The sequence below is a fragment of the Phoenix dactylifera genome, chromosome 12, assembly GCF_051530095.1.
Source record: "Phoenix dactylifera cultivar Ajwa chromosome 12, Ajwa_hap1_PhDact_Kaust_v1.1, whole genome shotgun sequence".
NCBI classification, from domain to species: Eukaryota; Viridiplantae; Streptophyta; class Magnoliopsida; order Arecales; family Arecaceae; genus Phoenix; species Phoenix dactylifera.
In genome coordinates this window covers 613,323-630,850 of record NC_143201.1, presented here as the reverse complement: position 1 = coordinate 630,850, position 17,528 = coordinate 613,323, and the positions used below count along the sequence as shown (strand labels likewise).

The 17,528-nt window shown below is 41.2% G+C and overlaps 1 protein-coding gene across 11 annotated transcripts in view; it reads left to right on the top strand.

Moving 5' to 3' along the window:
* LOC103720906 (cycloartenol synthase-like) overlaps positions 1 to 17,528 on the top strand; it is a 63,736-nt gene that overhangs the window by 42,948 nt on the left and 3,260 nt on the right. For 10 of the 11 annotated variants that reach the window (XM_089926686.1, XM_089926682.1, XM_088709021.2 and 7 more), the window contains 6 exons: positions 774 to 820; positions 915 to 1,058; positions 1,243 to 1,420; positions 3,497 to 3,577; positions 9,203 to 9,286; positions 9,950 to 10,322. In XM_089926686.1, coding sequence (XP_089782812.1) covers positions 774 to 820; positions 915 to 1,058; positions 1,243 to 1,420; positions 3,497 to 3,577; positions 9,203 to 9,286; positions 9,950 to 10,069 — 654 coding nt within the window. In that variant the 3' untranslated portion in view covers positions 10,070 to 10,322. Of the gene's footprint in view, positions 1 to 773; positions 821 to 914; positions 1,059 to 1,242; positions 1,421 to 3,496; positions 3,578 to 9,202; positions 9,287 to 9,949; positions 10,323 to 17,528 lie in introns of those variants that run through there. The other variant, XM_089926680.1, reaches the window with a different exon arrangement.

Genomic DNA, 17,528 nt, shown 5'->3' with positions numbered 1-17,528 from the left:
TACTATTCATATTTCACTCAAGTACCTTTGGCTTTATGTGCACATCAGCTTACCCCCAATGCTAACCATGTGTGGCCCTCTAATTTATGTCCGTGCTCTTGAAAAATACATTAAAACTTACCTCTTAAAATTTTCGACCACTAACAGTCACCAAAATTTCCTCTGTGATATCTTAACAAGCACCTCCTTATTCACTTATCTTAATATCATTCTTGGGTGACTGAGAACTCAGGGTCAATCTTTGATAGAACTGGAATTAGAGAATCACTCCTTGGTCATGAGATGTATTTTCCTGGAAAGAGATTGGCCATGTTCCAAAATTCTTGAATATAAAGAAAAGAAATTTGAATTTTTGTCCCATACTTTTCTGCTGGAACATAAAGAAAGCACCAATTAGCAAATTCAAGTATTACATTAACTAATATTTTTATTGTAAAACCTGCTGCATGCATGATACTCTATATCACATAGAGGGATTTCATAAAATATCCCCATATGGAAGGATGCTTCGAGGAACTACATTCATAATAGTGAAGATTGTATCCATGTAACAAGAAGCTCAGTTTCTTTTAAAAGAATTATTGAAATTCGAACTAGATACTGGAGCACAAAATCCTTTTGTCAACCAACTTGAGAGCCTTGGGTGGCCCTTGAAGTTACACTTTCTAGGTTAGCTAAGCACATTATTGCTTCTAGCAATTTGTTATTTGCTCATCTTTTCTTCTTGCAACATTCTTGAGATGTACACTGAAATGCTTCTTTTTTCTAATTAGATTATCAATCCTGCTGAAACTTTTGGGGACATTGTTATCGATTATCCGTAAGATTCCAATACCTAGGTTCTTTTAGAAGAGTCTTTTTTCTCTATTACCATCTCTTCAGACAATATTTAACAAGATATGGTTGTCATGCAGATATGTTGAATGTACTTCAGCTGCAATACAGGCACTGTCATCATTTAAAAAATTATACCCTGGACATCGCAGAGATGATATAGAAAATTGCATTAGAAAAGCATCTAACTTCATTGAAATGATTCAGCAACCTGATGGATCATGGTTTGTCCATAGTGCCTCCTATTCGCATCAAAATTCTGTCTCATGGCACCATCACCTGCACATATTTCTGCCTTGCTACCTCATCCGTGACAGCCCACAATAATGCTTCCAATGTTGTTGAAAGACAGCTTAAAATTCATTAAATTTTTGAGTTGGGTTGCCTGCTAACATTATTTTTCTGCAGGTATGGCTCTTGGGCAGTTTGCTTCACATATGGCACATGGTTTGGAGTAAAGGGATTAATTGCTGCTGGAAGGACCTACCAGAACAGCCCTTGCATCCGTAAAGCATGTCAATTTCTGTTGTCAAAACAACTGGCATCAGGTGGTTGGGGAGAAAGCTATCTTTCATGTCAAAACAAAGTAATTATTTCCAACAAGATGTACTCCGGATTTTTTTATTTTTTATTTTCATTGTTGTGCAGGAGTCTGCCATATTATAGTATATCAACGCAGATATTGGTGTTGCTTCTTCCACTTTTTTGAATGAAGCTTTTCTATATGTTATATCCACATTAATTTATAGCTGAGAAGTTCCTGATTTTAAAAGGGAAACATAAGTTATCTGGTTGAATTTTTTGAACAGAATTAAGACAGTCTAATGTGAATGTTTGAGTTTATATTTCTTTTCTCCATCACGTATACAGAGGAGTTTCAAATGTTGAACTTTACTTCACTAATAAATTTGACATTTTATAGTTCTTTGGTGGGAGAATCTGATAATCTTGGTAGTTTGCCTGACCCCAAGAAAACTGTATATGTTATGCCAACATCATGTACTTTCCCAATTTTGCTGTGAAAGCCTTTCTGCTTGGTGAACTGTGGTGAACTGAAAGGCCAATGCTCTATTTGTATTGTTATAGTGACAGTTGAACAAACTTCTTATCATGCAGCATTAATGGTATTACAGTTAATGTACCTCTCCTCTGCACCTGCATGGAAGAGCTGTATCCAAACTGCAAGATGATGTTACACTGACTAAATAAGTAAAATTTAGATTTTGATATTCCTCCTCTTCCATGATCATATGACTAATCCTATGTTTGCATGTTCAGATTATAAGAGATTTTTATGTCAGAAGCTTCATGGTACTAGACATTGTTAATTCTTGTTGGGCACATCATAATTCCTTTCAGAGATTTTTTTTCCTTTTCTTCACATTCTCTTGTAACTCATAAGTTGCATTTCTAACAGGCATCATCTTAACACCCAACCATTTCCTCATCTTGTCTCTAGCTATCTTTTGTATGCAGGTTGATAATTTGCATATCAGTTTATGCTTTTAAGTGAGCGTTATATTAGCAAATCCTTATTGAACTTTGGTGTTGTAAAGGCCCATAAGGATAGTTCTGTTCTCCTACTTTATCTTTCTTTTGAGTTCCAAAAATGTTATTCCTATGCAGTGTCACCTTCTTTTTCTTATTTTTGAGTAACTTGCTAATCTGACTTCCAGCTTTTTATGAGCTGTTTCTGTTAAATGTGTTCTCACTAGCTTATTTTATCTACTGACGATGGCAAAGCAAGAATGATAAGGGAAACACATTTAAGCAAGTCAACGTATGGGTCTCAATTAAGACTTTGGCCTTGGTATCTTTTCTTTAGTTTTTTTATCGTGACCAAAGTCATTGTAGCACTTGCCTACACCCCTTTGTTCGTGAATTGGCCTTCCCCTCACAGTTTAGGACTTTCTGCATGACCCTCTTATCAAGCTAGCATCAGCCATTCTCATACAGAAAAGTACAGATAGAATAGGCGTTGAGTGAATAGGAAACTCTCCCACTAAGGCGTTATGAGTGATATCAATACCTCAGCAATCCTTGTGTACAAGAGTTGTGGGTTACAGCTGCGTGCCAAGTATTCAATGTGCGGAAAACTTGGAGGCCTTTCCGCACAATCTTCTAATCTTCTCCTGCTTAAATTTTCCTAGTCTTCTTGCAAGAAATATCTAGAACGTCCTATCATTTAGGGATCCTCGAAAGGATGCTGAAAAGCTTAAGCTCTTCCAATGGAACTGCCTTCTCAAAGAGACTTCAGTTATGAGGAAACATTCATTTCTTTGATAAAACTTAGTGGGTCAAAAGCTTGAAGCTCGGTTTACATTTCCAATTTTCTAAATTATTTTGCTATGACCTTAATTATCCTACAATGAAATAAAGTTAGAGTTTGCATGTCTACCTGTTTTGCGTGCAATAAAGTTATCAAGTCCTCTTCATGATACAAGCTTAATTATCCTACAATGCAATTATAGCATTTTTACTAAATTTTCTACTACAGACAGTTGGTTTGCCAGTTGCTATCTCATGAATTTTTAATGCCAATCTGGCTGGATTTAGCCTTAGAGTATATACTTACTTCTGCTTCAAATAAAGTCAATAATAGTCTGTGATTTGGCTCTCTTGAATCATTCATTTTGGAACTTAACTTTTTTCTCATAAACAGGTGTATTCAAATCTTGAGGGCAGCCGATGTCATGCAGTGAACACTGCATGGGCCATGTTAGCTCTAATTGATGCTAGGCAGGTCCGTTTTTTATGAGCTGATTAATATTTATGATTATTGATTTGTCATGATGACGCATTAAAATCATGTCAAAATGCGCCATATTTGTTTAAATATCTGAATGTGACAAAAGATAAGAGGCATGAGTATGACAGATATGCCTTGATATGTCTTGGCTTAATAGTGTCCAATAGTAAACTATGCACTGAAAATAATAGAATACATATCGATGCAGTTATGTCTCAGATTACTTTTGTCTAATGCTAAGCTATGCACCAAGAAATACTGTGTTCATACTGATGTAGTTGATGATTAATTATAATGTTGTTTTTCCATTTTTTTTTCAAATATTAATTTCCTTAACCAACATCTTAAATATTCTGATTGCCGTGTCAGACACATAACATCTCTTATTTCCATTAAGTGATGTCCACTCCCAACATGGACTTGTTAGGATTAGATTTCACAATAACTCATTTGACAACTAGGACCTTCCAAAAGGAGCAGTTTTATTCGCGGCTTCAGAAACCACTAGAGCGGGATGGTATCATCAGTACCATACCATTTCAATGTGAAATCAGTACTTGTATAGGTGTCGGGATGCAAACTATATACCAGTTTGTACCGACCATATTGTTGCATACTGATGGTATTATACTGACCTTACTGATGTGTACCAAAATTTTTTCATTATTGTTGACACTTATCAGTTTCAATATGTACCGTCTATACTGGTACAATACCTATACTGTACAGTTCCGGTGGAAAGATGGTACAAAGTTCGGTACTGGCTTTTAAAACATTGGTTTATTAGTAATTATGCTTTGAGATCTTTAAGACAACAATTATATGGATGTTGTGTCATCACATATTTCCAGATATTTCTGGAGGAAATTAAAAAAACACCCAAATGGAATGAAATACTGATGTTAAGAATAGCCATGTTGTTGTACAAGGACCTGAGGTACCTTAAATAAAGTGAAGTTTCAAACTAAAGCCCAAAGATTTCAACTTTTTAGCCACTATGAGATGGATATTGGAACCAGTTCTTCCATCAAAATGTCCTGAAAATAACAAGATGACTGTGGAAGGTGACTTGATGAGGTATGTCATGAAGCTTAAAACAATAATTTTTTATGCGGTATTAATAGGGTTTATATAGGTTTATCAATGACATTCAACTTCAAGTTCAACCTAAATTATACTAGAAACCTGACAATCAGTCAAGAGGGATATTTTGGTTTATAAACTATTCATGCCTTCATTGTTGATTTAATGCATGCTCTACTTCTGAAGAGTATCTTGCTTTGGAAGATGTTGAAATTTCTTTATCATGCTCATCTGAAGTATGCTGCGTATATTTTATCTCTTTTTAATATTGAAATTGCAAGGCCATTTTATAATGCCGATATTGTTGTTAACAGTGGGCAATGTAATTAATTCTGCTGCATTTACGTTTGTCTATCTGAGAAATGTTGATATAGCAAGACTAAGAACTATAATTCATCACCAGAGGTTATGCATTGTCAGCATCAATATGATTCTATTTACCTGATTTACCTCCAAATCACGGTCTGTTGTGCATGTACCGGCACCGTATCAGTTATCCAGCGGCACGAGACAGTACAGTTCAGCCGTGGAACCGGGCCGGTTCACACCGGTATGCACGGGGCAGCGTGCCCGCGCATGCAGGGAAGAAGAGGAAAGAAGAGGAAGAAGGCGAGAAAGAGCAGCAGAAGAAGAAGAGAAGAAGACATACCGGTATCGGGCCTCGTGTGGGAAAACGCCCTTTCTTGCACATGGGAGAAGGGGGGAAAGAGAGAAGGAAGAACATGCGGGAAGAAGGAAGAAGAGAAGGAAAAGAAAAAGAAAAGAAGAAAAAAAAAGGCATGCGGCCGCACGTGTCCCGTGCAGGGAAACGTGCCCGCCTGGGGAAACGTGTCTTGTGTGCATGGGGTAGTGCAGGAATCGCGCAGGGCAGCATGCCCACGCGTGCTAGGAATCACACGGGCATCTGGGACCATGGCAGACCGGGTCGCCACCGGTATGTCGACCAGTACTTGTTCGGCGTACCTTGGTACCGACACATCAGAGGAGGCTGGGGAGAGCGAACGGGAGAGAGAAAAAGAGAATGGGGAGAGAGAAGGAGGCCGGTGGAGGGCCGGTGCCCGAGCAGAAGGAGGAGGCTGCAGCCGGGACCCTGTTTTGCTCAAAACGAGGGTCTGACCTCTAAATAAAGTCGGCAAATCGTTTGCCGAGCTCACTCAAATATTACGAAATTAAAAAAAAAATATGTAAAAAAAAAGAAAGTCCGCAATGAGTTTGCCGACTTCAACTTAAAATGTACAAATCTCCGGCCTCCACAGGCCGACCCCGGACCGACCTCTCTTCCTCTCTCTCCCTCCCTCCCCGCTCTTTCTCTCTCTTTCCTTTTTTTTCTTCTCTTCCGGCGACGGTGTCTCGGTTTAGTTGCCGGAACCATTCCGGTCCGCTGCCGGTATGGCTCAAGACGCCCCGAACCAGGCTATTCGGGACGGTTCCACCAACCATGCTCCAAATGTTATTTAACATGGCATTTTCTTTGACTACTTGTCCAGCTATTTACAAACGTGTTGATATATATATAGAAAGAAAACTCTCTTTTGAGAATATTTACATGAATTCTATAGAATCACATCTTGAGACTCAATTACTAGCGTGGCTATTCTAGTGATGGTGGGTATTGGAATGAAGATGTTGTTTATATCAAATAATCTTAATATTGGTGCTTTTATTATGGTCCTTTTTTTTTTTTGCTAAACCGGGTGATCTATACAACACGTGGACGGATACACCCAAGAAAATCGAAAAACAAAACATCCCGGAGCTCTCGAGGCAGCTCCCCGTCCCCAGCCCATAAGGTACTACCGGCATGGTTAGCCACATACGTGGCCACCCAATCCGCAGCCCCGTTGGCTTCTCTAAACACATGCTTCGCCTGGATCACCCCTCCGTCCCTCATCATCAACCCGATATCGCGGACCAAGGGATGGTTGGACCCAATCAGCACCGGCTCTCAGACCCCCCTGGATCCAACTAATGACCGTAGCCGAGTCACCCTCCAAGATGACTGATCTAGCTGAGAGCACATGCTGAGCGTGTCGAAGACCCGCCCAGGCAACTCTCAGCTCCGCTCCAGGGACCGTACAGTCAAATACCTGACAGCCTCCTGCCGCCACTACCCTGGAGGTCGGGTCCCGAATAACAAAATCCGCTCCACCTATCGTGCCACCATCCAGCACGGACCCATCAAAATTGACTTTGAGGAAGCTTGGGGGTGGGGGCTCCCAGGTGAAAAACACCGTGTGAGAAACTGCCGAGGCAGAAGGGGAACCCCAGATATCCCGAGCTATCAAAAGTCCATCTAAGGAGAAAGCATGACTAAACTCTGCCGCCTGCGCCCGGGCGCTCTCCGCCACAAGCCTTGGCGACTTGCTCTGCTCACCAAAGGTTCGAGCATTCCTGGCCAGCCATATCTGGTATGTTGTGCAGGTCGCTCTAATCGCCTCTTGGCGAGTCAATGGGTTACCCGACCACCAGCGGATAGTTCGTAAGAACTGGTCCCCACGGGTCCAACCATCCCATGGCAGCCCCGCCGCACACCACGCCGCCCTCGCCCATATGCACTGAAACAGTACATGGTCCACCGACTCATCAGCTCCGCATGCCCCGCACTCTGGGGGCATCCTCAAACCCCGTTCGCTCAATACTGCTCTTGTCGGAAGCCGAACCCAAGCGACCTTCCATAAGAACAGTGCGACCCTCGGATGGAGGCCTAGGCGCCAGACCCAGGCACAATCCGGCCCTGGCTCATGCTCTGGCCGGAGCACACGGGAGAGGTCCCCCACCCTCACTCCGGTCCTGCACGACGTGCTCCACACCCGGGTATCCGGACCCACATACCCCGGGATCGGAAGGGACCTAACCCTCTCAGCCAAGTGTGCCCCAAACAGGTCCTTTGAAAGAACTATCAGACCACTAACATAAAAAAAGAAAACTTTCTAAGCCATGTTTTCCTCCCAACATGATTCTTCATATCCTTTGAATGATGTTCACACCTGTGTTTTACCTGATTTGGTAAGTTGCTATCATATTGTAAATTAGTATGAAAGAAGCAGCAAAATATTCATAATAAAGTATGATCTAATATGAAGTAAGCAATTTCAAGATATTTGTAGCAGATATTTCAGTCAATTACCATATGTACTACATCTCTTCATCATTTTCATTCTTTCTTCTAAATAGTCAATGTATAACTACTCTATTGCATTTTAATGAATCCAAACTAAACTTTGTAGCAACCAAAATTTAGGTTTGTTTTAATACTTAAATCAATATCTGAGATTATGAATACTCTCGTTTCGCTTCAGGCAATCCTAATTTAGTAGAAAGAGTAAACCATGAAGCCAAAGTTGGGTGTGAATCAAGCCCATGAAATAAGTTACTACAATTTGTTGCAATAAGTTGATATTAACTAGAATCTTGAGCAAGGTACACTATCTTGGTACTGGTGCCACACTGTCATTGTATGTATAGTATGTTACGGGCTGGTTCGGCATATCGAGTGTCGGTATATCTTCCATACAGTGTACTGGTTTCTAACCGGTATAGTATGGTATGCCCCATACCGCCTAGTTCGGTACCATGAACCTTGATCTTGAGACTAAATTACTAAATGGTCTGGCTATAAATTGTAATGGTAGCCTTTGAACTAGAGGCTTTTTCCATGGCAAGATATCCTTGATATTGGCACTCTACCTTGGGCCTCTGATAGGATCATGAGATCATTAACATACCAAAGAAAATTCTTAATAACATGTCCTCCCTCTAATAAAATTCTTCATATCCTTAGAAATGATGTTGCACGTTATTTGTTGGAGACTTTTTGTGGTTTAGCACCAAACAAATGACGTGTGATTGCACGGATGTTGATACAAGCTCTTCCTTCTCTGGACCCATCTTGGGCAAAGCAGTAGGTTTGAACCCAAGACCTTTCAATTAGAGAAAGGTGCCAACCCGCTGAGCGAACAGCTGTTGGCAAATCAAGAGGAGGTTATTCAATTAACTGCAAGGGTGGAACATCTCTTAATCATTCTCCAAGTGTGATATTAATGTATTACTAATCTCTTATATCTCAACGAATCAAAGCTAACAATTGTATGAATTGAAGTTTAGTTTGATTTGAATATTTCAACTTTATAAAAGGAGGTTTCTTAATTGACCTCTGGCAAACAAAATTCATTGGAAAGAGTGAATTATGATCCATGAATGAAACTTGACTGAAGCGAGTTGATCAAATAGGTAACCATGACTTGTTGCGATGATTCTTGCAATTTAATTGCACAATGAGTCATAATTATAAAAGATTAGCACAAGAATTCTTATTAAATGTGAAGCTTGGTAGGAGCATATCAGTGGTGGTGATGATGATCTGATGTTGGATTCTTCATGTTTGGCACTGTTGATGTCAATCATTTGATAAAGCTTCTAGTCAAGCTGTTGAAACAAAAAGAAGAAGAAACTCCGAAATGGTTGAAGATTTTATTTCTTAGATGACTAGTCAAATTGTCTCTAACGTGTAAATTTGTTGTGCTATATCTGGAACAGGCTGAGCGAGACCCAGAACCTTTGCACCGAGCAGCGAAGGTGTTGATTAACATGCAAATGGAGAGTGGCGAGTTTCCACAACAGGTAAGTCACAACTACTTTCAGCAAACGATGAAATGTCACTCTAACCCATGATTTGTTGAAGCTTGATTTACAGCTTGAAAAAGAGCTCATAGTTTTGCACGTTAAACAATTTATAAAAAAACCTGAAAAATGTAGACTATTTCTAACATTATGGATTTTCAAGAGAAAATAATATATATCATCTACTATTGATCATCCATTATTATCTGCAAGATTATTTTGTCCATTGAAAGGCTTTCAGGAATCAGGAGAGATTTCTCTCTTTCTTCATATAATGACTGATAAGTTCAATGCCAAATCAGATTATATTTTTCCTACGGTACATTGTCCTGTGCTGATTTTCATCTTCATTTTTGTTTTCTTTTATGATGCCCCAACATTGTCGAATTAATTAACAAAACAGATCTCAATAGAAAAAGGTAAACTTGACCTGACTTGCTCTAATACTCCTAGTAAGCTGAAAGGAGGATTCCTTTTGCTGAATTCCAAGTAGGAAACAATAGGGGCACAAAATGGTGCGTCTTGTGTTGTGTATTATATGGATATGCACATTAAAATTTCTAAATATTGGGTTTTTTCTTTTCCCAATGCTTGCATTTGTTTACGCGCGTCTGGTTTTTTCCCCTTAATGCCTGCCTTTGTTTACGTGTCTGTTTTTTACAGGAAATTATGGGAGTCTTCAACAAAAACTGCATGATTAGTTATTCACAGTATCGAAACATATTTCCAATATGGGCTCTTGGGGAATATCGCTGCCGTGTCCTGCTGACCAAGAAAACTTGAATGCTAATCTCTTCTGCCCAAGCATTTTACTATTGCACCAAGCTATGCTCCCTATTGCGACAGCATCGAACAATCAAATATTACATTTTTATTTTTCTTTATTTTATATATTTTGTTGACTGATAAATGCATATGATGCTTGTAGTGGAAAGTTTGCCCATGCTTTCTCAACCTGTTAATTGTGTTAAAAAACGGGAAGTAATGTAAACAGTGTGCTCTATATTTAAACCTAGTTTTGAGTGATCTTGATAAATGTGTGCAAGGGCCTGCTCAACTTGTAAACCATGGGTGAGTTTCTAAATCGGTACTAAAAATTAGCATATCATTTACATGCAAACGAATAATAGCATTTTTTTATTATTAAAAAGTCTTTTCCTATAGAGATTTCACCCTTGAATAGAATAAATTTATCTATTTCAAATACTAATTTGAAGCCAAAGTTATCTAGAAGATTACCAGGCATAAGATTTTTTCTAAATTTTAGTACATAATATAGATCATTAAGAGCCAGCATTTTTTTTCAAAAGTGAATTTAAGTTCTATGGTTTCTTTTCCATTGACTTTTGTAATGGATGAGTTTTCCATTATAGAGAATACTTTCTATCTTTTAGTGGTCATACTTCTTGGATAGATTTTTGTCCTTGCACGTGTTTGGTTGCGCCAGAGTGAATCCACCAAGTTCCATCATCTTTAAGAACATCATTATCATTGCAACAAAGTTTTTTTTTTTTTTTTCTGTTGATGCACCCTTTTGTTTTTGAGAAGATGACATTCTACCTTGTGATGTCCATTTTCTACAATGAAAGTGTGCACTTTTCTTCTTTTTGTTCTTGTAAGTAGTGGCAGATTGATAGGCTCTTTTATTTGTGGGTTTGTTTAACCGATTTTCACCCACCATATAGATTTTGGTATCACGAGCATTTTGCTCCTTGTTTTCATCTAGTATATTTTTCATCTAGTATATGATATTGCTACTTGATACTAAAATGGTTAGTCGAATCTGCAAAAGAAATATCATCTTTCTTATGTTTCAATTTTTTTTTGAAGTCCATTTATCAATAATAAATAAAGGACGCAATTATAATTTCATCCATATGCATATTATTCAATTTATACCTATTAAGAATACATTGTATCTCGTACAATTATTCGGTAATATATCTGTCACCCACCATCATATAATTATTAATTTCATCCTATCTTCCGACGACTCTTTTACAATAGCCACATTTTGGTACGCGTCAAACAACGCATCTGACATTCCATTCAGAGGGCCTGGATTCTTTGCCACGCCGGCTTCGGTATACCTTGACCCTCCCTGTTGCCATTGTTGTAGCCTGCGGAATATTAGGGGTGTGTATGTTATAATAATATTTATGGGTAATTAATTCTCCACCCTATGAAGGACTCTGGTATAACACATAACAGAAATCTCCAGTCCAACAGCTTCACTAATTTGAATCCTCGGTCCCTAAGAGCATTTTTTTTAAAATAAAATGCCAAAGATGCCCCGCCCCTATGGTAGGGAGGTGCCGAAGAAGGGGGTCTGCACACAAGCTGCGGCCGCCACGGCTCGGCCCCCTTCTAGTGTTGCTGGCCTCGCGGGAGGAGAAGAAAGGAGAAAAAGGGAGCTGCTGTTGGCCAGCCACAGCTCAGTCTCCTTCCGACGCCGCCAGCCTCACAGGAGGAGAAGAAAAGAAAAGAGGAGAGGAAAAGAAACGAGAAGAAGAAAGGAGAAGAAGGGACGCCGGGCCGCAGCCGCCGGCGGCCTCTTGGAAGGAGAAGAAACGAGAAGAAGGAAGGAGAAGGGACGTCGGGCCGCAGCCGCCGCCAGCCTCTTGGGAGGAGAAGAAACTTCGCTGCCGGCCTGCCGCGGCCCCCTCCCAGGCCTCCTCCCACGGCCGCCACGGCATGAGATTTTGCATAAAATAAATAAATAAATAAATATATATATATATATATACACACACAAATGAACGAATAAATAAATGCATTAATATATATTGATACATTTATATTTTGCTGCTCAGTATAAAAGTAGTTAGTCAAATCAGTCAAATCTGTTAACAGGGTAGCATACTGTTAGAATAAGTGGCTCATATTAAGTGGTATTCTTATTTGAGTGGTACACTAGTATTCTAACGGAGCGGAGCGAAGCGACGGGATATATTTATCTTTGGGATAATTATGTAATATTTTATTTTACCAGGGATGCTGATAGGGATTGGGACTCTAGGGTTAGGGTTTAGCTATAAATATCTTGTAACCCTTGTTATTTGGTAACAGAAGAAAAGTTACGGCCGTTTCGCTCCCGTGGACGTAGGCACATTGCCGAACCACGTAAATCCCTGTGTTCAATTTTTTCTTCCTCTTCCTCTCTCAATTCTGTGTATTGTTCTGTTCGTCGTTTGGATCCTGTATTTTTGCGCATCAATTGGTATCAGAGCTGCAAGGTGTTCACGTCGGTGCCGCGAGGAAAGGAAAAGTGATCTCCCGTTGGTGCTGCGGGCGATTTCTGATCCACGTGAAGGAAGGGGGGATTTGTTTTCTCTCTGTTTCACGTGAGGGGCTGAGGGGTTTGTGTCCTCTCTCCCAAGGCTCTCTTCCCAAGCCGTGGGTGTTAATTCTTGTGGGATCTCAGGGTTGTTCCCAAGCCGAGAACAACACACAGAACAAAAAAAAAAAACAAGGAGGAACTTCTTCTTCTTCCCGTCGCGTGGGTTCTTTTGGGCGTCTTCTTCTCAAGACAAAATCCCCACGGTGCTGTGGGTGATTTCTGCTTCACGTGAAGGGGGAAACTTTGCTTCACGTGGAAGGCTCATATTTTTTGGGTGTCTTCTCTTCCCAAAACGAGAAGAAGAACAGAGGAAGGAGCGTGAGAGAAGGAACGGAAGTCCAGTGGTTTCTTTTTTTTTGGGCGTTCTGTTTCACAGGAGGGGTTGTTCCAAGCCGTGGGAGGTTTTGCTTCAGGTGGTGGGTTGTTTCTCCCAAGGCGTCTTCTTCCCAAAACTGAAACCCAAGTTTCTTCTCCCTGTGGTGGTTCCTTGTTTGCGGCGGCTTCCGCGTGGAAGGAAGAAAAACTCCCTGTTGCAGTCCACGAGCGAGGAAGAAGAAGCCCCCGTGCTCCTGTGTCTGCCCGCGTCCTCCGGTTGCTGCGCCGTCGTGTGCCCGTGACCGCACCGCCTCTGCCGCGTCTCCAACGCCGCGCGTGATAGATCCGGAAGAGGAGTCTCTCCCGTGCGCGTTCTGACCGAAGAGGGGCGTTTCTGGTATTTTTTTATTTTCATCAGATCCTATTTTTCTCTAATTTATTTTGCAAAAAGATAAGATTGTAGGGATGTCTTCTGCGAAGTTCGATGTGATAAAGTTCGATGGAACTGGGAATTTCGGGCTATGGCAGAGGAGGGTGAAGGATCTGTTAGTATCACAGGGTATGGTAAAGGCCCTGTACGGAAAGAAACCAGATGACATGGGTAATGCAGAGTGGAAGGAATTGGAGGCTAAGGCTGTTTCAAATATACGACTTTGTCTGGCTGATGACGTGATGTATCATGTCATGGACGAGGAATCGCCGGCAGCAATTTGGTCAAAATTGGAGAGTCGGTACATGTCCAAATCGTTGACGAACAAGCTCTATCTTAAGCAGAAACTGTACGGTCTTAAGATGACAGAGGGTGCTGATTTAAGCCAACATATCAACGTGTTCAATCAGATTATCAGTGATCTGCAGCGAGTTGATGTGAAGTTTGAAGACGAAGACAAAGCATTGATGTTATTGCATTCTTTACCCGCTTCTCCTACGTACGAAAATTTGGTTACAACTCTGACGTGGGGAAAGGAGACCCTAGAGTTAGAGGACGTCATTGGAGCCTTGTTAGGTTTTCATCAGAGGAAGAAAGCCAGTGCTGAGAGTTCTCAAGGAGAAGGCTTAGTGGTGAAGGGTAACCAGGAGCGTGGAAGAAGCAACACAAGGAATGGATCAAATCGCAGTAAATCTCGATCTAAATCCAGGAAAAAGAAGAGCATAACGTGCTACAAGTGTGGAAAACAAGGTCACATAAAGCGGAATTGTCCTGAAAAAAGGAAGGGTAAAGATGATGACAGATCTGAAGGGTCCAAGTCTGCAAATATAGTAAAAGAAGATACAGAGAGCAGTGACGGTGACATACTTTCAGTTTCGTCCAGTTCAGATCATCTCGCTGATTCTTGGATTCTGGATTCAGCATGTTCCTATCACATGACGCCCAATAAAGATTGGTTTGACACCTACAGGTTAGTTAATTCTGGTTCTGTTTTGATGGGTAATAATGCATCTTGCAAAGTCATTGGAATAGGGAATATCAGAATTACTATGTTTGATGGTGTGGTTAGAACGTTGTGTGATGTTAGACATGTTCCAGATTTGAGAAAGAATCTAATTTCATTGGGTACCTTAGACTCTAACGGGTTTTGTTACAAGTCTCAAGGTGGAGTAATGAAGGTTAGTAGAGGTGCTATGACAGTGATGAAGGGGCAGAAAGTAGCAGGGAACATCTACAGGTTGATAGGGACTACTGTTGTAGGTGGAGTTGCTGCTGCAGAATCTGAGTCTGATAATACAGTCTTGTGGCATATGCGTTTGGGTCATATGAGTGAACGTGGTATGCTGGAACTGCATAAAAGAAATTTCCTGAAGGGTGTTAAAACTTGCAAACTGGATTTCTGTAAGTATTGTGTTCTTGGAAAACAGAACAAGGTTCAATTCAGGACTGCCACGCACAAGACAAAGGGTATTCTTGACTATATTCATACAGATGTTTGGGGACCAGTCAGAGTAGCATCACGGGGTGGACATACATATTTCGTAACTTTTATTGATGATTTCTCGAGAAAGGTCTGGGTGTACTTCATGCAGCACAAGTCAGAAACGTTTGCCAAGTTCAAGTTGTGGAAAGCTGAAGTAGAGAATCAGACAGGGAGAAAGATCAAATGCCTCAGGTCAGACAATGGGACTGAGTACACAGATTCAAAGTTCATTGAGTTTTGTGAGCAGCATGGAATTAAGAGACACTTCACAGTACGCAAGACACCTCAGCAGAACGGTGTGGCGGAAAGGACGAACAGGACTATAGCTGAAAGAGCACGGTGTCTCAGGTTAAATGCAGGGCTTGCAAAGAACTTCTGGGCAGAGGCAGTGAATATGGCATGCTTCTTGATTAACAGGTCACCTAGGGCAGCACTAGATGGTAAGGTTGCAGAGGAGGTATGGACAGGTAATGAGGTAGACTACTCAAGTTTGAGAGTATTTGGATGTCCTGCCTATGTGCATATTCCTAGTGAGGAGAGGTCAAAGCTAGACCCGAAGTCTAGACAGTGTATCTTTCTGGGGTATCAGAAAGGGGTGAAAGGGTACAAGCTTTGGGATTCGAAGGCAAACAAGGTGGTGATCAGCAGAGATGTGGTTTTTGATGAGAAAGCCATGTTGAAAAGTACTCAAGAAGAAGAGAAACAGATGCCAGAAAGTTGCACCAGCAATAAGCAGGTGATGCAGGTGGAGTTAGAGAGTTCTGTCAAGGAAAATAATATTCAGGGTACAGAGACTTCTACCTCAGCCGATCAAGAGCAACATAATATAACCACAGATAGACCCAAGCGTACTATCAAGCCACCAACTAGGTATGGTTTTGAAGATTTGGTTTCCTATGCATTAATCACTAGCAGTGGAGATCCTACTACTTTTCAGAAGGCAGTACACAGCCAGGAGAAGAGTAAATGGATGGGTGCTATGATGGAGGAGATGGAATCTTTGAATAAAAATCAGACATGGAAGTTGGTGGAGCTTCCAAAGGGGAAGAGAGCGATAGGATGCAAGTGGGTGTTTAAGAAAAAGGAAGCAGTATCAGAAAAAGAATGGAAAAAGTTCAAGGCACGTCTGGTAGCAAAGGGATACTCACAGAGAGCTGGGATTGACTATGATGAGATTTTCTCCTCAGTGGTCAGACACACTTCCATCAGGGTAGTGTTGGCATTGGTAGCACATTACAATATGGAGTTAGAGCAGATGGATGTAAAGACAGCTTTTCTTCACGGTGAGTTGGAGGAGCAGATTTACATGCAGCAGCCAGAAGGGTTTTCAGAACCTGGACAGGAGCACTTAGTCTGTAAATTGAGGAAGTCACTTTATGGGCTAAAGCAGTCTCCGAGGCAGTGGTACAAGCGTTTTGACTCCTACATGATTCGGATTGGCTACAGAAGATGTGAGTATGACTGTTGTGTTTATGTGAGGAGCCTTGATGATGGTTCTTTTATTTTTCTGTTACTTTATGTTGATGATATGCTGATTGCTGCGAAGAGTATAAATGAAGTCAACAAGTTGAAGATTTTGTTGAGTAGAGAGTTTGACATGAAGGATTTGGGCGCGGCCAAGAAGATTCTTGGGATGGAGATTCGCAGGGACAGAGATTCCAGGAAATTGTGGTTATCTCAGGTAGTTATATACAAAAGGTGTTGGAGAGGTTCAGCATGGGTAATGCGAAGCCAGTGAGCACACTTTTAGCGAATCATTTCAGATTGTCTACCTCACAGTGCCCAAAGACAGAAAAAGAAATTGAAGACATGTCAACGGTTCCATATGCTAGTGCAGTGGGGTGTCTGATGTATGCTATGGTTTGTACCAGGCCGGATTTGGCGCATGCAGTTAGTGCAGTGAGCAAGTTTATGGCGAATCCAGGGAGACAGCATTGGGATGCAGTCAAGTGGATTTTCAGATACTTGAGGAGTACTATAGACCATGGTATCATGTTTGTCAGACAGCAAGATGATCCTTCAGTCGTAGGGTATGTTGATGCAGATTATGCAGGGGACTTGGATGACAGGAGGTCGACTACAGGCTATGTATTTACTCTTGCACGAGGGCCTATCAGTTGGAGGTCCATGGTACAGTCTCTAGTTGCACTATCTACGACTGAGTCAGAGTATATGGCAGTGGCTGAGGCTGCCAAGGAAGCATTGTGGTTAACGGGATTAGTCAAGGAGCTGGGTGTTCAGCAAGGTGGGGGTGTTCAGCAAGGTGGAGTTCAGTTGCATTGTGACAGTCAGAGTGCGATCTATTTGGCGAAGAACCAGGTGTATCATGCGAGAACCAAGCACATAGATGTGAGGTATCATAAGATCAGGGAGTTGGTTTCTTCCGGTGATATATTGCTTGAGAAAGTTCACACTTCTGAAAATGCAGCAGACATGTTGACAAAACCCGTTACTGCAGACAAGTTCAAGCATTGCTTGGACTTGGTTAACATCTCTAGGTGCTAGAGAGGATGTGTTCCAACCTATCAGCGTCAGGTGGTGTCCCAGGTTATTTTTCTCCTAAGGGGTGAATATTCGCCAAGGTGGAGATTGTTAGAATAAGTGGCTCATATTAAGTGGTATTCTTATTTGAGTGGTACACTGGTATTCTAACGGAGCGGAGCGAAGCGACGGT